Source organism: Dermacentor andersoni, chromosome 6 (genome assembly GCF_023375885.2).
Source record: "Dermacentor andersoni chromosome 6, qqDerAnde1_hic_scaffold, whole genome shotgun sequence".
Taxonomy (NCBI): domain Eukaryota; kingdom Metazoa; phylum Arthropoda; class Arachnida; order Ixodida; family Ixodidae; genus Dermacentor; species Dermacentor andersoni.
This window is the reverse complement of record NC_092819.1, coordinates 173,021,062-173,048,045: the sequence shown is the minus strand read 5'-3', so window position 1 is coordinate 173,048,045 and position 26,984 is coordinate 173,021,062. Positions and strand designations below refer to the sequence as shown.

The following is a 26,984-nucleotide window of genomic DNA, read 5'->3' as shown; positions in this document are numbered from 1 at the left end:
TAGGGCTTCAAGGAGTCCAGTGGTGCCAAAATCGACCGCTGGGAAGATGTATTCACATTCTACAACCTTTGTCCGTAAAGTTCCGAGACTGAGTCCAATAAAAAAATGCGTTTAACATTTAAATATTTTGTGCAGCACCCCTTCGAAATAGTCTCCCTTGCAGTCTATACACAGCTTCCAACGCTCCTTAAGGCCTTGGAAACAGTTGGAAAACGCTTCTTTTGACAGGGCTCTCCGGTCCTTTGTCGTGGTGTCTTGAATGGTCTCCACGGTCCTCATCCTGCGACCTTTTAGGGCTCTCTTCACACGAGGAAACAGGAAAAAATCGCATGGAGCGAGGTTAGGCGGGTATGGCGGGTGGGGAAGTACAGTACTGCCGTGCTTGGCGAGAAATTTTGTCACGCTGAGAGCAGTGTGCGGCCTTTCGTTATCGTGCAGAAGGCTCCATTGTCCAGATGCGCGTAAGGCAGGGCGATGGCGTCGCAGTGCATCAAGCATGTGTTGGAGCACGCGGATATAAAACTCCTGATGGGCCCGTGTGGGAAGAACTCATGGTGTATGACACCTCTGGCATCGAAAAAAACTATCAGCATCGTCTTTGTTTTGGTCTTCTGTCACCGCACCTTTGGCGACGCCGGTGAGCTCGTGGACCGTAATTCGGCTCTCTGCCTCTTTGAGGATCGTATTGAAAGCACCATGTTTCGTCTTCAGCAATGATGCTGTCGACGAATGCAGCATCCTTCTCTGCCTCGCAGAGCAAATCAGCACTCACTGATGTCGGCGTGTTCTTCTGGTCCTGTGTGAGGGAGTGCGGCTCAAGTCTGGCATTCAGATTTCGTTTCCCCAAGTTCTCCCGCGAAATTTGGTGGCATGTTGTCTTACTAATGACGGGAGTATCCGATAGCATGCGGACTGTAATGTTGCGGTCTTGCTGTATGATATCCCGGACCCGAGCCACGTTGCTTTCATTCCGTGAAATTGTAGGACGCCCCTGCCTTGTGTCGTCTTCCATCGACGTTTACCCGGAGACGAACCTCTTGTGCCACTCGAAAACTCGCGCCTGCGATAATGTCTGCTTGCTGTAAGAGTCACGAAGGAGCTCACACGTCTGTGTGGTTGTCTTGCCAAGCTTCACAAAAAATTTTATGTGAACGCGCTGTTCGAGGTGACGTCCATCTCTCCACATTCACTCACAGTAGAATGCGCAGACTAGTGAGAACGTATTTTTCCACATGTAATGCCATCTAGCTGCTGCCACCGCAATTAACATAAATAGCTCGGGTTAGCCCGAAAAGATGGCGCTACACAAACGCACCAACATTTGTTTTGGGGAATCAGTTCTAGATGATGACGATGATGAAACCTTTAATTGAAGCAGGGACTTGTCAGTCGAGGTGGGAGGGTCCCTTATTCCAGGAAACCTCTGGCTTGCGATATCCAGGACGGACCTGGTCAACCAGGTCCGCCTTGGATATCGCAGCCTCCCACGATCTCCAAGCTATTTCCGATCATTTCTAGAGAAGAAAATAAATCAGGCTCAAAAATTTACGGACAGACCTTGTAATAAAACATGCTCCATCGTTTCTCTACATTTACCGCAGCAAGTACAAGCTTCTTCTTCCTTCTTATATCTTGCTCTAGAGGTACTTGTTCTAAAGCATCCCGACCTCGCTTCCAAAAGTAATGAGCTTCCCTCTGAGTTATCATTAACTGTTTCTTTCCAAATTTCGTTTTTTTTCCTCTCAGGTGGTTGCTCGTGGCTGCTTTCTTTTACATTGCCACCACCCATGAGATTGTTTGGGCATTTCTGACTTCCAGCTTGACGAGGGCCATAGCCCTCGCGGTACTCCACGGAGGTGCGGAGGATAACTTGATCATCAGCGACTCCAAATCAGCGATTGGGAATTACACCAAAGGTTGGGTGTCCGCGGATGTGGCACGCATGCTCAACGCCCGGGCCGGGGACTTCGGATCCGGCACGATTACAAACAAGTCCCTCAAGTGGTTCCCCGCGCACGTCGGGGAGCTTGGCAGTAACAACAACAACAGCCACGACAATAATGACATCAATGCTAACGGCCGAAGACGCAACGACACTCCACCCAACCACAACGAGCGCGCCCACCTCGTCGCGAGGCAGCTTACCCGCCGCGACGCGGTCACCCAGAGGGCAGCCGCTGCCGTAGTTGTGCGGGACCCAAGCGGAGGAGTGATGGCGACGGCGGCTGCCGCCCCGTCTGGCGCGGCCGCTGTTGTTACCAATACAACACAAATCGCGGCGGACGGAGCTGGGGATCACGCGGACGCCGACTGCGATGTCAAGGAGTTTACGACAACGTACCGGGAGGTGCTTGGTCGCTATAGGAAAGAACGAAGAAAATATACACACCCCCACGGGCGCCTAACAGGTCCCAGGCGGTCGACCTGAGACGGTTGCAGACGGGCACTTTCACCAACCCCTACCACCTGCCCCGCCTGTGGCCCGTGCTGCACCCGTCGCCCGGCTGCCCGTGGTGCGAGCACGAACGGGCCGATATGGCCCATGTGCTTTGGGAATGCCGACGCCACGTGGAACAAGGACGAAGAGGAAGGGGGAATACAACAGCAGAACCCTCTGAAGCGGGGCACCTCGCTGAGAGATGGCAAGCCGCCCTCCTCAGCGAGGCACCCAAAGACCAGGAGTGGGCCGTCCAGCGGGCCAGGGCCGTGGCCGAGGATCTCGAAAGATTTTCCTTGGGTGATGGACCCATGGCAGCCTAGCCCCGGGCACCAACATCAACAACCGTTGGACAAATAAAGTTTATTCCCATCCCTATCCTTCTAGTAAACTTCCCAGTTCTTTTCCTCCACTATGAATCAATGTTTTTCCTGTACAGATACCTCAATACTCTCCCAGTCCAATCACTTTCTTCCATATTCCTCAGTCGTTCTTCATAATCAAGTTTATTGCGAGCTTCTCTCGCTTGAAAACTAGTCCAGCCCATATCCCCCTGCACAGCTTCATTTGTAGTCTTCCCGTGAGCGCTCAATGCGAGGCACCCCACTGACCTTTGGTTCCCATCGAGTACTGATTGTACCCCTGATTTCAAGCACAACCGCATTTTCAAAAGTAAGTCATAGAACCATTACACCTTTCCACATACCCCGGATCACCTCGTATTTATTGTATCCCCATAGCGCTCTGTGCTTCTCTATGGCTGACTTTCTCTTCCTCTTTACTGTTATTTCTTTTTCTTGTGTTTCCAATATCTATTGCCTTCGTTTATCCATATACCAAGGTATTTATATTCTTTTACCCGACATATTTCCTGGCCCTGTATTGCGACAGTCTGTTCATGTTTTCATTGAATACTATAACACCTGATTTTCTAACACTAAATTTAAAACATAAATTCTTGCCTTCCTCTCCACAGATATTAGCCAGATGATGCAGACCACTCTGCTTAATAGCTAGCAGCACAATGTCCTCTGCATAAAATAAATCTGGAAGCTGCTGCTTCACTACTGTACCCGCCTGTGTGTATGAGATTGAACCCGATATTACTTCCTTCTAGCGCACTCTCCATCCTCACCATGTACATCATAAACAGCAGTAGGGATAAAGGGCAGCCCTGCCTGAGTCCCTTGTTGATATCAACTTTCTCCTCGCTCCTCATCAATTCTCATTCAACGCAATAGTATTTTCAAGGTGAATCTCTCTCAAAAGCTGTAGGCAATCGTCACCTAGGCCATACGCTTCCAAAATATCTCACAAAAAGTTGCGGTCTACGTTGTCATGCGCTCCTGTAATGTTCAAAAAGGCCAAATATAACGGTCTGCATACGGCTCTTGATATTTCAATACGCTGAGTTAGAACAAATAAGTTATCATCCATGCGCCTACCTATTCCGAAGCCATGGTGAAGTTCTTCCAAATGCCATAATTCTCTGCCCAAGCTTGAAGCTTTAATTTGATTGCCTGCATTGCTAGCCTGTATAATACCGATGTAATGGTCAATGGTCTATAGGAGCGAATTATATTATTCTCCCCACTACCTTTATAAATAAATGCATTCTACTTTGCCGCCAACTGTGTGGTATTCGTCCATCTTTAAAAAATGTTTCCGCTGTTTTCTCCGGAGTTTCCTTACTTTTTCGTCCTAGTTCATTATTCAGCCTGACGGGAACCTCGTCTATCCCTGTGGCTGTGCGCTTTGTAAATTTTTCTTCGGCTTCCTTCCAGTTGAAATTTGTCAGCACCAGATTCTTTTTTCATCCGGTTCTCTTGCATGCTCTTTTTTTCTTCGAATGCAACCTCGGCATTGCCTTGGAAAGATTCGGCTATTATTTTTCGGATGTAATTTAAAGCCGCTTCCCATTCCAGTTTGTTTCCATCTTCGTCTAGGATTTGTTGTTATAATATTGTTGACATCCTGCCTAATAATAATATGTGGTTCCAAAATATTCTAGGTGAGGCCTTCTTTTTCACAAGTATTACTGACAACCAACGTTCAATTTCACGTTTTATCTTGGCTTGCACTAGTATTTGAACGAGAGACTTTTTCTACAGGTATATTACCCGTTCACTGGCAACTACATCCTGCGGTAACTGCGCCTTCTTTGCCTGCCGGTGCTCTCGGGATGCTCTCTCTCATTTGGCGATCGCTTCTCCTATCTCCCTGCTTTACCAGCTTTCTGGTTTCCTTTTTCCCTTTCCAACGAACATATTGTTTCTCTTTCGCTATTTCTGTCGTCATTAAACTTAGAAGCTCACTCTATTTCCGCTCTTTACTTGGCCATTTGCCAAGTTCATCGTCGACTCTATTGACTATATTTGTTATTTGTTCAGCCTTCAAACTTAGACTGGCCATGTTGCACTACTTGCTCTCTTGCCCAACCACGTATCCCATTCTCAAAATGATGCATTCACGGCCACTCCCTATGCTGCTATACCCTTACTCATCAATGACCATTGCTCTCAACTTATCATGAATTCCTTCTTTCATCAGACAGTAATCGATGGTTGCATGCCGGTTTCCCACTTCCCACGTGATCTGCACTTCGCACTTAGGACCTCTGTCCACGATAAAGAGGTTATGTTGCTCGCAAAGGTCAAGCATTGCCTGCCCGTTGTAGTCGGAATAGCGATCTAAATCCTGTATGTTGGCATTCATGTCACCTAATAGGATAATTTCAGCATGATTCCCGAAATCTTTAATATCAGGACTTATTCATTCCACTAAATCTTTATTCTCCTCAGTGCAATTATTTGCTGTTCACAAATACGTAACGCCCAGCCAAGTTATCTTCCCACTCATTGTACCTGATAACCAACCAAAGATGCTCTTGAAATTTTGTATTTTCTCTTTTCCATTTGGCTCACTGATGGATTAGCATTCCGACTCCCCCTCCATTTCTTTCCGACTTCGTTCTGTTGCACTCTTCCCAAACATAATTCTCAATCACTGGCTGCTCTTCCGAGTCCCTAGCGTGCGTTTCTGCAGCCGCATACACCTCTATTTGTTCTCTATTTCACTACTCCTCAATCTATGTCCACATTTCCTTTCTTCTGCAGCCCTGCATGTTTATGTAGCCTATTGCATGGCGAGCTCTCTTTCTTGCTTTCCTCGTTTTTCTTTTATTGCCAGCAATGCCATACGAGCTTCACCTAGGGGAGCTTCCTCATTACTACCTACTCTGGCCTCCTGAGCGCCCGTGGGCCCCCTAAAAAAGCAACCGCGTGATCACCAAGTCGCCACTCCACGTCCCGTTCCAGCCTGCAATTGAAGTGGATGCCGTCTCGTTTAAAACCACCACACCTTCACACTTCCCTGTTTACTTCGAGAAGCTCGATGCCTTTCTCTCGGCTCATTTTTCATATCGCCTGATTAGCAGCCACTACGGCTCCTTGTACGTGACTGTCACGTACAGGAACCTCCGGCACCGTGCACACCACGATCTGCACCTGAGGGGATAGCTCGCGCAAGTCATCCAACCCCTGCGCCAAGCGCTGGGCTAGTCCGGTCGCTTTCCTGTTTAGGACGTCATGTAGCCGACCTGCTAATATGACAAGTTTGCGCACGTGCGCATTTTCCGCGAGCTTTTCTTTTGCACGCTCCATGACAGAACCCAGTGTCCGGCCTGGAAATGTCCCTTCCGCCACTCTTTTTTATCGCCTTTCACCTCTCCACAATTGCTTCTGAGCAACTAGCCAGGTTTGAGTCGCTGGCGATAATCACCATTTGACTCTCTGCCACCTCTCCCTGCTTCCGCTTGCTCTTTTCCGCCTGATTCGGAATCGACAAGGGGCACTGTCCCTTGTGCTGCTGCTTTTTTCGCGTGGCACACTGAAGGTAGGTGCCGCTCTTTCCAGCTAACCCTTCACCACGTTGCTCACATTCCACGTACTTTGCTGGCACTCCCTCTCCTGTCACATCGGGCGACTGCATTCCATTGTCACGACCATTCTCGTTCACAATGGTGGCCCTTTTGAGCTTTTTCTCGGCTGCTTCAAGTCTTTTTTGAACTACCTTCCGTGCATCACGCTGAATATTTAGCTCATTTTTGAGCTCTTCCAACTGTTTGACCAGCTCTTCCTGGAAAGCCTCCATTTTCTGTAGCCTAGTATCGACATCACAGTCTCTGCCGGTTGACTCTATTCCCTCTCCATTCTCATCCATCCACTCATCTGCCTTGAGGCACGCCCCGAACGCTGCCTGCTTTCCCGGCTTTCTTGCTATGTATTGCACGGCTTTTTCTGATGCAAATACTATAATACTATAATTCTCTTACGCGCGAAGGAGACCGTTTATAGACTAATGCAGAGCACGTGCCTTTTAGGAAAAACCTATATGCACAGGATCCAAATCTTCAAAATGTCGCAAAGCAACTCTCACCAGTGTTTCAAAAGCAATCATTTCCGCGGAGACCCAAGGTATCACACGCTCTTGCACGCGCTCAACCAGGCGGCCACGCTCTCACTTTCCTACCAAAACACACACAGTAAAACCACTAATAGCTATTAGTCTTGGCACCTCCAAGCTACCATTTAAAGGCTACAAACACTCAACGTCCCACCCGGCTGCCCGTGTTGAAGCACGGGGCGCGAGAGGACGCTCTATCCATCCTCCAAAACCAAATGTACACAAAACACAGCTTTGCACACGAAATTCTAAGTACTCAGGAGATTTTGCAATGCGTTGAGGTTTGCCACATAACAAGCATTGTCAGCTCTTAGGCACTATCCGTAATATATGTCTCTGAAATTAAATTATGTGATTTTACGTGCCAAAACCACGATCTTATTACGAGGCAAGCCGTAGAGGGGGACTCTGGCAATATCGCCCACCTGTGGTTCTTCAGCATAGGCCTAAATCTAAGTACACGGGCTGCCATGAGTGGGATTCGAGCCCGGGACCTTGTGCTTAGGAGCCTAACCCCTTAACCACTAAGCAACCAAGGCGGCTCTAAGACATGTAATGGTATAGTTTAACACGGGTATAATGTGAACATTAGGTTCTATTGATTACATGCTTTTCTTTATGATCGACCACTGTTTCTTAGCTTGTGATGGTGATAAAGTAAACGGGACCATTCGTATGAATGTGATTGGGTGCAAAAAAGAAAGGCATCGTCATACTATCCCGGCCCTCAGCTTGTTTATTTTCAGGTAGCAAATTCCGTACCTGTAAATGTTTGTTCTCTGTCTTGCTCTCGAAATGACACGGCCAGACTGAACCAGTAGCGAAATTATATCGGCATGCCAGAAAAACGCTTCTTACAGTCATGTGCTCTTCGTTGATAGCCAATGATGAGACGATATTGTACTCACGAAAGTCCGAGAAACGATGCGTCCCTCATCAGCAGTCCTGTTTAGTGAAGTAAGCTTGGAATCCGCTTGGATATCTTCTTGCACGCCGAACGACATTAACGCCACGTCAAACGTTGCGGCAGTCTTGGATTCAAGCTTGAACTTGAAAGTCTTTAATAATTTCAGGTAGTCGGTCTGAAATACACGGGAAAATTTATTAGGCGCGCTCAGTACACACGCACAGACACCAATGCCCTTACACACACAAAGATTAGTTTTATTATTTTTCCATGCTGAGTGCGGTGTCGTTACTGTCAGCAAAGATCATCATTGTGAAACCATTACCATTCGAAAAATAAGCCGTGAGAATACACAAGACTCCAAATCAATAATTGAATTTAGAAGAAACAATATGACTACGGACAAGGCCCAGTAATCATGGCTGGGAGTGCTGACATAATTAAGCACTTAATCACACCAGCATGACACGTGAAGATTGTGTTAATGTATCTGGAGCTCTTGTGACCTCTTGCCCAACCACGTATCCCATTCTCAAAATGATGCATTCACGGCCACTCCCTATGCTGCTATACCCTTACTCATCAATGACCATTGCTCTCAACTTATCATGAATTCCTTCTTTCATGAATGAACTACGACCGTCTGAGAGCAGCTGGTAAGGTTGTGTTGTAGTCATCTGTTACAAAACGGATAGGAAGGTTTCAGTTTCGATATTCTAAGTCAACATGCGACTGAAACAGGCGCCAAGAGTTGTCCTCAATCATTCTGTTAAGCTGCTGGCCTACGAATGTTAAGCATTATTTGCCGGTGAGCTATTGACTTGAAGAAAAGTGTTTGGACATGTCGTTCTATCCTAGACTTTCAGCGCAATAAGAAGCATAAGGAAGGTATGACAGACTTAGAGAACACGGACTTCTAACAATGTTTCACTTTAGTAGCTTCACACATACACAGGTTGCCCGTAATATTAAGCACCAAGGTTTAAAAATATGCAAATGCCATGTAGCTAGACAGAGCCAAGGCAATGTTTTTTGCCGTCGCTTGCAAATACCAAATTATTTTTCCTTCCGCGTAATTACATAATTAGTACGAATTATTCAATCGACTTCTGAAATATAATTAGATGAAAAGCGCCCATTGTAGAGCAACATGAAAAACTCCCGATACAACTTTCTTTTGCTCAATACGTACTTCGTAAAAGTGTTTTCCCGTACGTGTAAAAAGCCTGCAAATGCACGCAATGTACCTCGAGCGGCCAGTTGCGCGGCAATTTTAACACGACAGCGTAAGGGCCCCGTGTTGCAGAAAATCCGGCGTCGCCGTCCAGCCTCAGATGGTGGACAAGGATTGGAGAGGGCAATAGGAAAAGGCAACTACCGATTCCCTATGGGTGGGTGAGTCCGGGGCTACCGTCTACGTGAAGCCGAGCCCAAAGGGTGCGTTAACGCGACAGCGTTAGGAGCCCCGTGACGAACAAAATCCGGCATCGGCGTCCGACGTCGGCGTCCGACGTCGGATGACGATTCGGAAAAAAATTTTCGAACCACCCATACCCAGGCCTTCGATGAAGCGCAAGGAACGTACCGAAATAATTGAATTTCTCAACCTAAAATCCTCAGAATATGCGTAAAATTCGACTTATACACCACTTACCGACATGATAATGTCGGGTTAAAATTTGAGTATACGAAAATAAAACATATTTCTGTTGCGTCAAACCTGAAAGAAACCCCTTCGCAGCGTTTCTACGATACATAGACCGGCCAAGGCGTCCCCATTTGCGCGTGCCGGTGCTTATCTAGGAGGCTACTAGGCCTCCGAGATAGGCAAATGGCGCTCGCCTCCACCGCATCGCAGCCCATGCAAGAGGCCGCGTTTCTACCAGAAAGCCCTCCGTACATAGCGTTCGCGGCCAGCGTTTCGCGCTAAACGCTACGATTGCATACGCTCCAGTTGCCGCAAAGCGTGAGAAAGAGTCAGGGATTTTTTAATGCTATCGCGTTTAACTCCTAAAGGCGAAGCTTAAGCGTCCTCCATCTTTTTGCGCGTATTCGCGGGCTTCTGTCACGCCCGCGAAAACACATTTATGTTGCACGAATTAAGTGAAGAAAGCTGTAACATCAGTTTTTTTATGTTGCTGTCAAATTATCTCGTTGATCTTCATCTAACTATAATATTTGAAAAGTTAATGAAAATATTAAGAATAGTTATGCAATTAGGGAGAATACAAACAACAATATGAGTATCTCCAAGCGACAGCAAACAACGTTGTCTTGGTTCCATCCAGCTACGTGGGTTTGGATATATTTAAATCTTGGTATACGATAGTGGGACACCCTGTATATATATACACAGGGTATCGCCACTATGGGCAAAAGAGAATCAGCTGAACTAACGCATTATGCATTTTTATACATCATGAAACTAGGAACCTTGAAACATACGAGAACAACAACGAAAGTTGCAACCAAGTTAGTAAAGTGTGTCTTGGGGAGGATTGGGGGGGGCGGGGTGGCGGAGTTACGTGCCACAACCGCGATATGGTTATGATGTCCGCCATACCCGGAGAATGCAGATGCATTTTAGCCACTTTGGTTGTCTTCACGTGCCCTCGTTGTTCGTCACAAAAGCGTTCCTGAACTTGGAACTAATTGAAATGCGGCAGCCGTAGCCGGGATTTCTTCCCGCGCCCTCTGGTTAACAGCGCGACGCCCAAGAAAATACCACCACGGCGGGTAATTTAAAACACAGACAAGCATAAACATTATGATATCACTTTTTGTACTGCCATCTTCGACCGAGCTGCACTCCACGTGAGATCAAGATTCATATTCCTTCTTGAGAAAGGTCAGTATATGGTGCACCAAAGCACGAGTCCCCCAAGTTAAAAATCCGGGAAATTTTATGATTTAATGTGTCGTTTGTGTAGAACTTCGTTCTATTAAACAGCACTGTGCATACTTGGGCACAAAGCTTCAGTTTCTGCAGCGAAAGCTAAAATAGCCCGCACCCACATTATCCACTTGCTTCGCAACCATTCATGCTTCGTAGCGTCTGGCCGAGTTAATATTTTTTCGCATGACACCACTGCCTCAAAATACTGTTGGTGGCAATCTCAAAAAAATATTATTGATTTGCCTAGCAGCCTGGCTTCTCAGCGCCGTGGTATTTGGACTTGCACCGACTTCAAAACTTGTTTGGGGCTGAGAAGACAACCTCTTTCACGGTGTTCCCAGCCTTTTCAGCCTATGCGAGACATTGTGAATATTTCGCATCACAATACACATTTCCGTTTTATTTTTGCCCCTGCGTGGCGCGCATCTCATGGGGCATTCTGAAGTTGTGTTCCAAAGCTTTTAGCCAAAATATAGCCACTGACTTCGGATACCCGACATTTTTCAAGCGACCAGTTTTTGTTTCTACATCACTTGTGAAAGCAAAATCGATGAAGTACGTTTAAGTAAGCTAGTGATGCCCAGCTTCTCCACCCGAGACTAACCCGGCAACTTATCGGCTCGGAGCCGAAACGTCCTGCCTACTTTGTCACGTGTGAAACCCAGACGTATGTCAACGAATCTTGTTTTCAAACAATTTCTTTCTGGCATTTCATGAGTGATTCGCTGCGGGCACAGACATTTAGCGAAAAGATACCGAAAAACTTACTGTCCTTCCACCCTGTGAAGAAGGATAACTGGCGAAGCTGCGTATGTGGGCTCCTTAATGGCGAACTGCACCTTTGCCGTGGGTCGGCGCGGTATTGCACAATCTTCGAGATCGGCCCACGTATGGAAACGTGGGCCGATCTAGAAACGTACCCCAGTAACGGGGCTTTATAATGTTTATTATCGAACGAGCACAACGATATATTATCGGTTACTAGAATTGGACGAAAAATTCCACGGGCACTAGCAAAGTCTATAGTAAGGCCCTAACCTAACTCGTGCGTCACCTCCACCTCGAGTCGGCCCAGCATTTCGTTATCTTCGGTATGTTTTTTTTTTCTACACGTAGACACGATAGCACGGAAAGTAGCCCTTAACTGTTTCACTGTAAAGAGTTGCTGTGAAGTTCACGCTGAACACGGCTGGTGTAGTCTCCCGAACAAGAAGACTAACACAATCATCAGTGTATCTGAATAGTTTCTAAATGTATGAGTTTTCTAATGGACATTCCAATTTTCTGTTAACCCGGAGAAGATCCGGGTTATGCCTTTAAGGACGAGACACATAAATAGCCCCCAAAAATGTTGATTTTCTGTCAAAATGGGCAAAACACATCAAGAATAATAATAATCAACAAAAAGAAAAACTATTTTGCGGAAATGCTTCAGCAATAAAGGGGAGAACCCAGGCAGCTTACTGGAAGTTGACTCCACCTCAAGCCACCAAAGCTTCACTTGGAACTTGTACAAGCAGCTCACATCACATATGAACCATAGGCGTACATTTGATTTGCCTAACATCAGGTGTGTGACACCGGTACAGCCGGAGATCTGACGGTGGTCTGTCTCCACTGGCAGTGAGTTCAAAACAAAGCCAGTCGCACGCCAAACTCCTTCTCCCTCGTCCGGTGTTCCTGCTCTAAACCAACAAATGACTCTTGCTGCATCTCACTCAGTGTGGGCCGAAGACATCTAGCCAGAAACTTCTACTCAATGCTGAAACTCGGCACGAAAAACAACACTTGTCAATAAAGGGCTAAGGTGGCCACTACACGAGAGCCAATATAAGTCCTTGATTTTGACGAAAAATATTCCCATCCTCTTAGGAAAACAAGGCCCGGAAATAGAATGACTACAGTTAAGGAACCCCTTCTTCAAATACATACATGGTATTCGCAAAATTCAGTTCATCGCAAGAATACATGCATTCTTTACCGCACAACAACTGCTCATTACATTTATTATTATTATTCAAATGACTTAAAAGCAATATAGTATGGTAAGGGTTAAAACAGATCTTTTGGCCCCACGGAAATTGCAGATGAGCGATTGCCAGACCGATTTCTCAGATAATAAGGGACTTCGTGTGAACTCTTTGCTAGAAACGTACCCAGTAACGGGGCTTTATAAAGTTTATTATCGAACGAGCACAACGATATATTATCGGTTACTAGAATTGGACGAAAAATTCCACGGGCACTAGCAAAGTCTATAGTAAGGCCCTCACATTCTTTTATATCTGCAACCTACTTTGGTTCTGACGCGCACGCTTTCGCGATAGCGCCTCCGTGTCATGGTTACCAAGTTACCCTTTATCAAGTTACAACAGATGGCAGGAACATGCAAGAGTGGTTGCCTTGTGCAGCGGCGCGAATATGCGGGAGGAAAATCACCGCGGTGTGCTAAGCCCAGTATCCAACCCTGCCCTCTATGGAAGCGCGCAAGCACGCACACATAGGGGTGTGTCCCTCAGTGCGGTAACAAAAACCTAGACGGAATTAACCCTGAGAGGCGAGAAAATATCCTAGAAATCTACGACCCATCCAGCAGCACATATACGCAACAAATGATGCTTGGAAATCATCCTTGTGCGCTAAACGGCTAACGTAGAGTACCAGTATGTTAAAATTACGTTTTATCAATTCATAATTCTATTAGATAAGTCACTTTTTATGTTCTACGCTACATCTGTCCGAACTAGAATTCATCGCTGCTCCCATCTGTCGGGCACCAGTTATTTCGCAAAGCCTGACGGCGGGCCAGTTGTACAAGAAGTACGCCTCACGCTTGACCTCCCAAAATACACAATCAGAAAAACAACGCTCTCGAGCGTAGATTTAATGTCTGAACAGCCTAACTGCACACTAAGGTTCACATAAAAATTTATAAATGGCTGTACTGTACTTGGGGGCATGACACCGCGACTGCAATGGAGCATTGACCATTTGTGTTCTTCCAGGCTGTCATGCTCCTCAGCGTTGCTGTTACCCCACAGTCATGAACATGCTTTCCGGCACGCTACGGATGGAGGCAGAACCTCCCCAACACTGGACACTACAGCCAATTCGAACCTGGAGCAGCTAACCGGCTGGCAACATCTACGTGATACCGGGACCGGCATCGCTATCTGCAGTGATAGCGCCTGATATAAGCTGCTGCCCACCGACAGAGTGCTGGGGCACAAGACTCCGACTAGAACGGAGCATTCACCATTTGTCTTCTTCCTGGCTGTTATGCTGCTCGACTTTGCTGTTACCGCACCCATCATGAACATGCTTTCTCGTGGGCCAGTAACTCAGCAGCGCCTCCCCATCACTGGACGCTACCGCCCATTTGGACCTGAAAGAGCTATGCGGCTGGCAACATCTACGTGATACCGGAACCGGCATCACTATCTGCAATGAGCGAGCCCGATAAGAGCTGCTGCCCACCGACTGCGTGTTGGGGCACGACACCTCGATTAGAATGGATCATTCACCATTTGTGTTCTTCCATACTGTCACGCTGCTCGGCTTTGCTGTTACCGCAGCCCTCATGAAAATGCTTTCAGTCGGGTAAGGGACGTGTCCAGCGCCTCCCCATCACTGGAAGAAACCGAAAATTTGAACCCGAAGCAGAAAAGGCGCTGGCAACATCTACGCGACAACGGAACCGGCATCGCTATCTGCAATGAGCACGCCCAAAATAAGCTGCTTCCCACCGACGGCATGTTGGGACGCGATGCCGCGACTAGAATGGAGCATTCACTATCTTATTATTCCGAGCTGTCATGCTGCTCGGCTTTGCTGTTACCGCAGCCGTCATGAACATGCGTTCCGGCGGAGTAGTGACGGGGGCTGCACCTCCCCATCACTGGACGCTAGCGCCCATTGGGACACGGAGAAGCTAACCGGCTGGTAATATCTACGTGATACCGGGACCGGCATCGCTACCTACAATGAGCGCGCCCGATATGGGCTGCTGCCTGCCGAATGCGTGCTCGCGCACGACAACACGTCGAGCATGGAGCATTCACCTTATAAGTTCTTCCAAACGGTCATGCTGCTCCGCGACGCTGTTTGCGCACCCGTGATGAACATGTTTTCACTTGGGCCAGTGACCGGCCAGCGCCTCCCCATCACTGGACGAAACCTCCAATTTTGACCCGCAGCTGGTAACCGGCCGACAACGTCTGCGTGATACCGGGACCGGCATCGCCGTCTGCAATGAGCGCGCCCGATATAAGCTGCTGCCCACCTACTGCGTGCTCGGGCGCGACGCCGCTACTGGAATGATGCATTCAACAATTGTATTCTTCCAGGTTGTCATGCTGCTCGGCGTCGCTGTTGCCGCACCCGTCATAAAGATGCCTCACGGCGGGCCAGTGATGGCAGGAGCGCCGCCCTATCAATGGAGGCAACCGGCAATTTCGACCCGTAAAAGCTCACTGGCTCGCAACGTCTACATGATGCCGAGGCCGGCATCGCTATCTGAAATGAGCGAGCCCGATATAAGCTGCTGCTCACCGACTGCGTGTTGAGGCACGACACCGCGACTAGAATGGAACATTCACCATTTGTGTTTTCCAAGCTGTTATCCTGGCCTGCGTTGCAGTTAGCGCAGCCGTCATGACCATGCTTTCCGGCGGGCGAGTGACGGCGAGAGCGCCCGGCCATCACTCGACGCTACCGGCAATTTCGGACCCGGAGCAGCTAACCGGCTGGCAACGTCTAGGTCATACCGAGACTGGCACCGCTATCTGCAATGAGCGCGTCCGATATAAGCTGCTCGCCACCGACTGCGTACTCGGGAACGAGACCGCGACGAGAATGGAGCATTCAGCATTTGTGTTTTTTCAGGCTGTCATGCTACTCGGCGTCGCTGTTACTGCACCCATCATGAACATTCTTTCCGGCGGGCCAGTGACGGGGCCAGTGCCTCCCCATCACTGGACGCAACCGCCGATTTGCACCCGGAGCAGCTAAGCGGCAGGCAACATCTACATGATACCGGGACCAGCATCGCTATGTGCTATGAGCGCTTCCCCAGACAAGCTGCTGCCCACCGATTGCGTGCATAGGCACGATGCCGTGACTTGAATAGAGCATTCACCATTTGTGTCCCTCCAGGTTGTCGTGCTGGTTGGCGTCGCTGCAATCGCACCCGCTATGAACGTGCTTTCCCGTGGGCAAGTGACGGGGACAACGCCTCCCCATCGCTGGGCGCTACCGCCAATTGGGACTCCGAGCATCTAGCTAACACTCTGGCAATATCTACGTGATACCGGGACAGGCATCGCTATCTGCAATGAGTGCCCCCGATATAACCTGCTGCCCACCGACTGCGTGCTCGGGCACGACACCGCGACTAGAATGGTGCTTACACCATTTGTGTTCTTCCAGGCAATCATGCCGCTCGGCGTCGCTGTTTCCTCACCCGTCATGAACATGCTTTCAGTCGGGCAAGTCACGGGTGCAGCACCTCCCCATCACTGGACGAAACCGTCAAGTTCGCTCCGGAGCAGCTAGCCGGCTGGCAACGTCTACGTGATACCTGGACCGGCATCGCTATCTGCAATGACCGCACCAGATATATACCATGCTGCCCACTGACTGCGTGTTGGGGCCCGACACTGCGACGAGAATGGAGCGTTAACCATTTGCATTCTTCCAGGCTGTCATGCTACTCGGTGTCGCTGTTTTCGCAACCGTCATGAACATACTTTAAGTCGGGCCAGTGTCGGGAGCAGCACATCCCCATCAATCGACCCTACCGTTAATTGGGACCCGGAGCAGCTAACCGGCTGGATATATCTACGTGATGCCGACACACACACCGCTATTTAAAATGAGCGCATCCGATATAAGCTGCTCCCCACCGAATTCGTGCTCGGGGACGACACCGCGACGAGAATGGAGCATTCACCATTTGTGTTCTTCCAGGCTGTAATGCTACTCGGCTTTGCGTTCACGCACCCGTCATGAACAGATTTTCCGGCGACCCAGTGTCGGGGGCAGCACCTCCCCATCACTGGACGATACCGACAATCTCGATCCGGAGCAGCAAACCGGCTGGCAACGTCTACGTGGTACCGGGACCAGCATCGCTATCTGCAATGAGCGAGCCCGATATAAGCTGCTGCCCACCGACTGCGTGCTCGTGCCCGACACTGCGACGAAGATGGGGCATTCACAATTTGTGTTCTGCCAGGCATTCATGCTAACCGGCCTCGCTGTTTTCGCAATCCTCATGATCATGCTTTCAGTCGGGCCAGTGTCGGGGCAGCGCCTCCCCATCACTGGACGCTACCGCTAATTGGCATCGGGAGCAGCTAACCGTCTGACAATAGAGAGCTTTACCTTGTCCGGAAAGCCGCCCCGTTAGCGTTGGGTCGTTTTACCGGGTGCGAACTGCTCATGCGCATGACCTTTCCGGCTACCTTAATAATAATAATAATTTTATTTCTGTCTCAAGAAATACACACAGGGCGATAGGTCACTTTGGATACAATTGCAGAAAATAAAGGGTTACCTATATTGAAACAAATACGGTAGTCCTGCATAAATGAGAAAATATTGCCGGACACTGCAATTATTACTTGTCAGTCAGTAGCATAAAACTGCTGATGTGAGTGGCAGAATTAGGACTTCTGAAATATCTGGGTACAACTTTTAGACCCTTAAACATGCAAATAGCACTAAAATGTTAAAACACTAAGCAATAGCAACAGATAACATTGAATATATTCCTGAATCTATGGAAGGCACATAGAGAGTTTGATTGTACTCCGCGGATTTGTCAATGAGCTGATTCATGTGCAAACCTTATACTCCATTTTTGTTACACCTCAAAGGCAGCCGGCAAGTCCCAGTGACGTCACAAGCCAAAACCCCACACAGAGGTCACCAGTGGACACAGGTGGTAATGACGCCCGTTTGCCACTGCAAGGTAACTATCTTATTCGTTTCACTCCCTCATGCACCTTAAATAAGGTATATACAGTATATATATACTGTATATACAGCTGCTTGTATGTATATACAAGCAGTTGCGTATACAGACTCCCTAACTGTCGTGAAAGCCTTATTGTTCATCTGTAAGCATAAAAATCTCGTACTATTTCAGCTCTATTCCGAGCTGTGTAAAGCTTATCTTGCTAACCATCATATAATTATATGCTGTGTACCCAGCCACAGGGGAATCAAGGGTAACGTTCTGGCGGACCAGATGGCCATATCAATTGCATCACATGCTTTTAATTCTACCGCTGTTGTCCCTGTCACAGATCTGAAGCCTTTCTTACGAAAAAAAACTGCGAAACCACTGACAATGCATGTGGGACATGGAAACAAATAATAAACTGCAGGTGATAAAGCCATTATTAGGTTCTTGGCCCTCTGCAACAAAAACACGGCGAACAGATTTCCTATTCTGTCATCTCAGAATAGGACACAGATTTGGGACCCATCATTTTTTACTTTCTGGAAATGAACCTGCAACCTGTGGTAAATGCGGGGAGAGGGTGACCGTCCTCCACATCTTACTTGAGTGTCGGGAAGCCGAAGCTGAGAGAAAGAAACATTTTTCTCTGGCATAGCGCTATTGTATCCCGCTTCACCCGGCTATGTTTCTTCGCAAAGAACCGCTTTCTAACGCCAAAACAGTCCTCAGCTTCTTCAATGATGTTGTCCGACATGTTATTAGTCCCATACATTCGTAGCGCTCCCTCACTTCAGAGGATGCAGCTGTGATAGCAGTATTGTATAGCACATGCCTCCAGGACCTTGTGCCTCAAGGGCTCTGGTGAGGCTATAGTGCTGTGGCCATTCTTTGATTCTGACATGCTTTGTATATCAGTATTTTTGTAATGTACTTTAAGGCTCATAGTACACGTCATTAGCCATCGCCATAATCTTACACGTAGATTTTACGGACTTTAGAGCGACTATTTTTAGGCCGCTTTAAAGCCACGTCACATCAACTTCAGAGAATGTATCATTCCACTGCGAAATCACTAACAATGGCCTGGCACGCTTTGGCCATACCTGGACCTTGCGCCAATAAAAACCACAGATTCATTCATTCATTTCCCTCTTGCACCACAGACAAGCTGTATACATTATGGTACTATACATTATGGTAGTAGTGCAGCCAGCATTTTATGCTTCAATAATATCACTGATTGGATGCTGCCAATTACCTACTTAACAAATTCCTAATGCCTTCTGTCAGCACTTGCATAAACAATAATTAAGTGAGGCCACCTTGGTAATGACGGTAGTTTGGAAACACACTATTGGTGTATGTCATATAACTGTCCCCTTGCCTATAAAAGTATTGTCACACCTATATGGTCATATTGTTTGTAGTATGTACAATTCAGCAAAGCTGCATTAGTCTAGTGAATATTGCATGTCTGAAATTCAAGTGAAAAGCTAGTTTTCAGCACTGCTTTACTACAGTTAGTGCCAGTACTGCCTGATGTTACAGAATTCCTAAATGCACACTCCGGCAATATTAAATTTCGCATTTTAAGAGCTTCCTGCGAATGCAATGGGCACCTGCCGTGGGACCGTGCATGACAACAGCTGCAGCAACAGACCATTGCCACCTGCTGCCCCTGTACTAGCGACCCCTCGTGTACGAGGGATGCCACTGAGAGGTAAATAAAGAAGCTGCACTTTCTTCACAAAGAACCCGGTATCACAAGCGCTTGTCTGGCTTACTGACCAAGTCTGGCAGTGGGGTGCAGTGGAATGCAGTGGAGGGCTTCATGTTACGCTTAGGTATGTTTTGCGCGCTGTTTTTACCGCAGTCTTCGGTTCCGGTGGCCACTGCAAACTCGTCAGTTGGATTGGCGCATAGCGTAGGCTCGTGAATTGCGCAGTTCGGCACTTGTTTGCAGATAGTCGCATATTCCAACCATAGTTGAGGTTGTGGTTGTGCAGTGTTACACCGGGTGCGAACTGCGCGGTGCTTTCTTTTGCTTTCATTGTAGCAAGTGTGAAGTGTCATTTATGTATGAGTGGACAATTCTGAAATTAGTGTGAATGCATTGAGGATTGGGCCAGTTCCATGGCATGACTGTTTGGTTTTCCGTATGCAGTGGAAGAAGAAGCTGTCACTCAAAAAATTGGGAAGGAGAGTAGGACCGAGCCATGCAGCAAGCAAGGAACATAGAATTATCACGTAGTTATCTTTTGCGACCTCAAGAGGAAGCTTTAGCTCAGGCGCTTCAATCCAAATCCACAGAAAATGAGATATCATTTTTATTAGCAACCATTGCACCAAATTTGATGAAATTTGTTTCATCTGAAAGAAAAAAATGAAATCGAATGACTGTTGGTAGTGATTTTTTTATTTACGCTGTCACTTTTTAAAATAAAAATGGCTTTAAATCCAAAATTTTCTGAAAAGGATACTGTGAAGTTTACAGCGATGTAGCACAGTAAAGAAAATGATTTAATTCTGTGAATTGCATGTAACCGTACATTTAAAGCGGACATAGCTGACATAGTATGCATGGTTCTGAAATGGACCGCTAACATGTGAGTAGGACTTTCGCAATACTCTTATAAACAGTGTAGCAAATCCACGCACAACATAAATTGATGTCCAATTTGTTTTGAATGCTGTAATGGGCGTAGCTTACAGAACTGCGCATCTGTTCTTGGTGCAGAGCTACAAAGTTGTAAACTTCGTGCTTTTATGTTTTTGCAAACTTATCAAGTTCTCCAAAAAAATTCAGGCCTTAAATCATAGTTTCACTTCCAACAGTCACTATACTTCTTTTCTCTCAAATGCAACAAATTTCATAAAAATTGGCCTAGTGGCCGATTGTAATACATGGCTTCAATAAGCGTTTCAGCGTTTCACATGTATTTGAATAGGCAGCATTGTAGTTGGACCACGCTAAAACTTCTACTTTACATTTTTGGGTGAGCTAAACAGTGGTTGCTCGCCCGATGTGGCTTCTGATGCATTCAGAAAGGGGTGTTGTATTTAGCATGCGACAGGAGGAGGGTGGTGGGGGATTGTACACACAAATCAGGCTGTTCTATTATTTTTTGATACCGCCATTTATTTCTTTTTCATTGCACCTTCAACAATGTTGCACGTTGGTTCCTTAACGAACTGTACACGAGGCATCAATGCATCTGTTGTGCAGGTGCCAGTATGTCGGGAATATGTGGCACGGGGTACCTGTCGGGCATTGTGACACTGTTCAGCGCACAAGTCTCCACAAGGATGCCAGTCACCCCATGATCGCTTAGGAACCATGTGAAAGGGAGATGCCCAAGGACTGGAAGATCGTTGGATGATACCCTACTCCAACATATGGTCGAATTCGTGTCGTGCCACCACCAGTTTTTCGGGCGACAATCGACGTGGTCGAGCGTGAACCGGTGGTCCAGTAGTGGTGATGTGGTGAAACACGTCGTGTTTTACTGGCGATCCCACTTGGCGCTGGTATGTCAGGTCAAAAAATTTGCTCAGTATGGAAGTGAAACGAAGAGGGCCTGCTGGCTTGATCACCTTAGGGCTGAGTGGCGTATGTCTTGAAGGCTTGCCTTTTACATCGCTTTGTGACACAGGGTCCTGTAACTTCCGGTTCTGCACGTCGACTAACAGTTCGAAGTGGCGCAGAAAGTCCGTCTTGAGAATGGCGAATTTCACGTGGGCTACTATAAAGATCTATTGTAGCGTTCGCTGCAGGCCCAGACTGACGGTCAGGGAGTGGTTTCCATACGTGGCGATAGCCGTGTTGTTGACTGGTTGCAGAGGCGATGTGTTCGGGCGCTTGCGGTCTGCGGGCAATGGTGGGAGTACGCTCACTTAGGCGCCTCTGTAGACGAGGAAGCGGAAACCGCTGTTGCGTTCGGTTCACCTGCGATACTTTATTGGTGCAGGTGGGGTACACCCAACCCCTCTCACATTCTGTTGCGTTCGGTTAGGAAAAAGACTGATGAGTGATGTTCTTGCATGGCAGAAGTGGTGGTCGCCCTCAGCGACTGCCCAGGGCATTTCCCGAGAACTTGCAGGGTGGTACGCATTTGCGTGCAGCACTGCCACTTGCGATGGTACCAACATAGCTTTTGGCGTTTCATAGGCGACTGCAGAGCACTCTCACTGGTTGACCGAGACGCAGTATGGAAGGCGGCCACGGAATCCACGAGACGCGAGATTTCGTTCTTCATGTCTTGAAGCTGCTCATGTTGAAACGGTTAGCTTGTGACGGCAGCGATATATGTGGGAGCTACCGCCATGAGCTTGTCGGCTAACTCGGCCAGCTTGGATAGATCGTGCTCATTTAAGGTAGTCATGACTATTCTGACGTTCGGAGGGGATATTTTGGAGAAATATTTCTCGGAGCAGCAGGCTGTCAAAATCATCCACTTTGTTTCCCAATAATTGCTGCATATGACGCAGCAGCTAACTTGGTGTTCTGTCGCTGAGGTTGGCTTCATGGAGAAGCGCTTGTAGCCGTTGGCTTTCGGAGGGCGTCATCCTGCGAATGAGTGTTGCCTTCAACTCCTCGTAAGCGTTGTCTGCTGGTGGGGAAAGCAAAAGATCTCAAATTTCGCTAGCGGTTCATGGAGGCAGACTGCTCACCACATAATGGTATTTCGTGGTATCTGCTGTGACGCGCCGTGCAGCGAATTGTGATTCTACCTGAATGAACCACAATTCAGGATCCGCAGTTCAAAACGGGGGCAGCTTTATGTCGACGCCTGAGAGGGTCGGAATTTCGGTGCCTTGAGGTGTGTCCATAGCACTAGCTGCATCACGTCCAGGTCCCCAATGTTGTGCGGGACGCGAGAGCGGCTGCAAAAATCAGCAGATAGAATTGAGTAGTGCGTCCCTGAAGAATAAGCAAAAACTGACCTTATTTTGTGATCGTCCAGCTTCTACGGCTCGGTTGCGCACCCTCGCACCAATTCCTTTTACCGCACACAATGCGATAAGATTTTAGAGAGTCAAAAAGGGGAAGTGGCAAACGCTCCGTGCCAGTCATATTGGCAGCAATAAGCACAGTTATCCTTTGCTTGCACTTCTTGCCACCTATGTGTGGGTCCCCTTTGAAAGTCACCGTCTTGTCGGGCAGAGCTCTGAGAAATAGAGCAAATTTGCCTGTATTGAACTCGTCACTCGGGTTCATATGCAGGAATGTGCTGAAGCAGCTTCACATTTTTCCACTGGGTGGTCAATCTTTCGTCAATGCTGGCCTTTTCGCCGCACATCCTTCTGAAGTCCTGAACAATCCAATCTTCATCATTGTAGCGTACTTGTCACCTTTTGCCATGATGTGAAGTCCGCTCAAAGGCAGATGCACGTTGCAGCAGCCGGTAACCTACCGGAGCAAAGCTTCTTCAAGCTGGGGATGAGCTACGGTTCGCAACCGCTTTCTTCATGCTTGAAACTCTTCGCTTTCGAAGGCTTGAAGAATCTGGTCATTTTCACATACGTTCCCACCGTGCTCTGCTTCACGTTGTACTTGGTCATAACGTGCTGTCGCAATTCGCCGTTCATCAAAGCCTGCAAAATTTCCAGCTTAGTCGCCAAATTCTTGGCTTCGTACTTCTCCCGCTTTGCCGGCGTTGTCATCACTGTACCGCAGGATGGTGGTGGCATGCAAAACATGGTCACAACGAGAAAAGACAACTCCGCAAGAAGAGATGATGCCGACTCGACAACACAAGGAAAAATGCCATCGAAGGTGCGAAGAAGACACTGAGATTCGGCGACGCTGCGCTGCTTTACCACACTTTCGTGTAGCGGCCACCGTTATCATTGTACTGAATAAAGCGGTGCGGAGCTGAATTCCGAGAAATTAACGAAGGTTTGGTCCCATAGACTACCATGCACAATAGAGCCATCCGAATTTTTAAAATTTCCAAATTCACGGGTGTCGCAATAATGAGCTTTTACTGTAGTGTCCCTGAGTACAAGACACACGTGTGTGTCCTTGTACTCAATGCTGCGTTTGTAGCCTTCAAAAAAGCACTGCTTGTGCTTCAAAGCATTAAGTTCTGAAACGCTTCAGCACATTTCTTATGTTCCTTGATTGATTTGTGCAAGGCACACGAGGGCATAATGAAGCCACACTGGCGTATCAGGAGGCCCGGGCAGACCAAGAAATGCAGATGCGCATGCTCGGTCATGAACTTCACCGGGAGAAGAGACTGGCCCTCCAGATACGCCAGCACGACGACAAGATGCAGCTCCGCATCCGCCAGCACGACGACAACGTGAGGCTGAGGGAGCAGGAGCTTTAGCTGCGAAAGACTGAGCTGGCCGCACTTCTTGAGGAAAGGCGGAGCAGCCAAGTGTACAAGACTGCCCAGCTGGAACTGACCAAAGCTTTAACAGAAAAGCTCCAAAAATAGTGTTAATCGTATATGATGCTCCAGTCTCTTGTGGAGTGCTCTTGTTTTCTTTCTTTTCTTACTCTCAATTCACATGCATGCCGCTCCCATTTCTTGTTCAGTGCTCTTTTTCTTTCTTTTCTTACAGATCTTTCTTTTCTTACATACAGGTAATGTAGGACTATTTTAAAACACGTAAATTATGGGGTTTACGTGCCAGAACCAAGATTTGATTGTGAGGCACGCCGTAGTGTGCGACTCCGGAAATTAGCACCACCTGGGATTTTTTAACTTGTACCTAAATCTAAGTACACAGTGTTTTCGCATTTGGCGCGCTGTTTTAGCATGCTCTGATGGGATAGTGAAGGATACACTATCTTGCAGAAGTTGAGGTGTAATATCCTTGCTCTGAAGTTTTTAAGCCATGAGAATGAATGCTCGGGTTTTGTGTTTAGTTCATGTGTTCCTCATCAGCCACACTAATTCTGCTTATTTAGCGATGATTTATTGAATTGCCAGAAGTGTTCAACGTTTTGTTCACGCGTAGAGGATGCCTCGTCTAAAGAATGCACGATGCCCCAATTTTTATTCAATATTTCTTTTCTTTTTGTTTTGTTAGTCAGTTCGTACAGATCATGGTGGACTGCTTTAACTGGTTTAGCTTTAATAGCAATCGTTGTTGCGCCACTTTGTGTGACACTTTTGCATAATCTGAGAAAATGGCATCAGTTTGTATGTTGGTGCCAACGTTAACATGCAAATCATGAATGAAAATGGCCAGTTGTGTCTCGCATAAGAAAGCCCTTTTGAAAGCCAAGCTGGGATGAATGAAAAAGTATTTTTATCGAGAAATGCCACAATATGAGAATAGATGACATGCTCAATGATTTTGCACGGGACACTTAATGACAAGCACCGCCATCAATCAGCCTATTTCATGTGCAATACAGGACAAAGGCTTCTTCCTGTGATCTCCAAAGACCCCTGTCCTGTGCCAATAGATTCCAGCTAGCGCCTGCGAATTTCTTAATTTCATCACCCTACCTAGTCTTCTGCCGTCCTCGACTGCGCTTCCTTTCTCTTGGTGCCTATTCTGTAGCCCTAATGGTCCACCGATTACCTAACCAACTCATTATATAGCCTGCCTAGCTCCATTTTTTCTCTTAATACCAATTAGAGTATTGGCTACCCATTTGCTCTCTTCCTGTCTCTTTACGTTACACCTAACATTCTTTATTCCATAATTCTTTGTGCGGTCCTTAACTTGTTTTTGAGCTTCTTTGTCAGTCTCCCAAGTTTCTGCCTCATATGTCAGCACCGGCAGAATGCACTGATTGTACATCATTCTTTTTAATGATAATGGTAAGCTTCCAGTCAGGATATGACTGTGTGCTGAATGCGCTCCAGCCCATTTTTATTCTAAGAATTTCCTTCTGATGATCAGTGCCCCCTGAGTAATTGACCTAGGTGATCGTACTTCTTCACAGACTCGAGAGGCTGACTGGCGATCCTGAACTCTTGTTCCCCTGCCCGGCTATTGATCATTATCGTTGTCTTCTGCATAATGATCTTCAGACCCACTCTTATATTTTCTCTGTTAAGGTCCTAAATCATTTGTTATAACTCGTCCCCAGTGTTGCTGAACGGGACAATGTCATCTGCAAATCGAAGGTTGCCGAGATATTTACCGTTGATCCTTGCTTCTAAGCCTTCCAACTTTAATAGCTTGAATACTTCTTCCAAGCACACAGAAAATAGCAATGGAGAGGTTGTGTCTCCTTGTGTGACAACACTTTTATAGGTATCTTCCTACTTTTGTAGAATTGTGGTAGCTGTGGAATCTCGGTAGATATTTTCCAAGATATTTACGTAAGCGGTCTGTACTCCTTGATTACGCAGTGCTTCTACAACTCTACAACTGCTGGTATCTCTGCGTGATCAAACGCCTTTTTTTAATCTATGAAAGCCATATAGAGAAGCTGATTGTGCTCTGCGGATTTATCAATTACCTGATTGACGACATGGATATGATCCAATGTAGAGTATCCTTTCATGGAACCTGCTTGTTCTCTTGGTTGACTGAAGACCAGTGTTGCCCTTATTCAATTGGAGATTATCTTCGCGATTATAAAAGACTGGAAGTAAGCTAATGGGCCTATAATTTTTCAATTCTTTAATGTCTTGTTTTGTGGATTAGTGTAATATTGGCATTACTCCAGTTCTCTGGGACTGGAGTAAGTCTTCGGTTCTTTGCTCACATGTTGAGGATGCCTAGTCTTCAGAATGCACGATGCACCAATTTTTCATTCCCTGCTTACTTCCCCCTCTCTTTTCGTAATCTCAGTTCACGCAAATCATGGTGCAGTGCGTTAGAATGTTAGGGCAGTTAAGTGCACAATGTGTTGCACAGGCTGAAGTACAATGTCTTTGCTGTGATTTTTTTGAAGCCATGAGAATGAATAGTCACCTTTTATGTTCAACTTTATGTTCATCAACTCTTATTATAGTTCTGCTTATTTAAATATTGTTTGTTGTGCCGTGTGTTCAGCGCTTTGTCCATGCGAATCATGGTGCAATTTTTTCAGAAGGCAGGGCAGTGAAGTGTACACTACTTTGCAGTTTGAAGTGCAATATTCTCACTGTTAATTTCATCTCTATTAAAATATTTGTCTGAGTATTCTTGTCCGTTGTCGTGCTGCCATGTTGCCAGGAGGCTTAGTTTTCACGATATGCGAAGTCCATCTCTTGTTCTCTGCTTTTTCCCTTTATTTTGAGTTTGTACAACTAAATGTAAAACACTCTAACTTGTAGTCCTTGCATGTCACAGATGCTACTAACATGTGGGGCATGAATGAAGTTGCTCATTAGCGAAAGCCATATTGGAATCA

At 47.0% G+C, this 26,984-nt stretch overlaps 1 protein-coding gene across 1 annotated transcript in view; it reads right to left on the bottom strand.

The window, feature by feature from the left end:
- LOC129382702 (uncharacterized) overlaps positions 1–26,984 on the bottom strand; it is a 674,466-nt gene that overhangs the window by 206,293 nt on the left and 441,189 nt on the right. Inside the window, exon 7 of the mRNA XM_055066819.2 lies at positions 7,810–7,983. Within this exon, the coding sequence (XP_054922794.1) occupies positions 7,810–7,983 (174 nt within the window). The remainder of the gene's footprint in view (positions 1–7,809; positions 7,984–26,984) is intronic.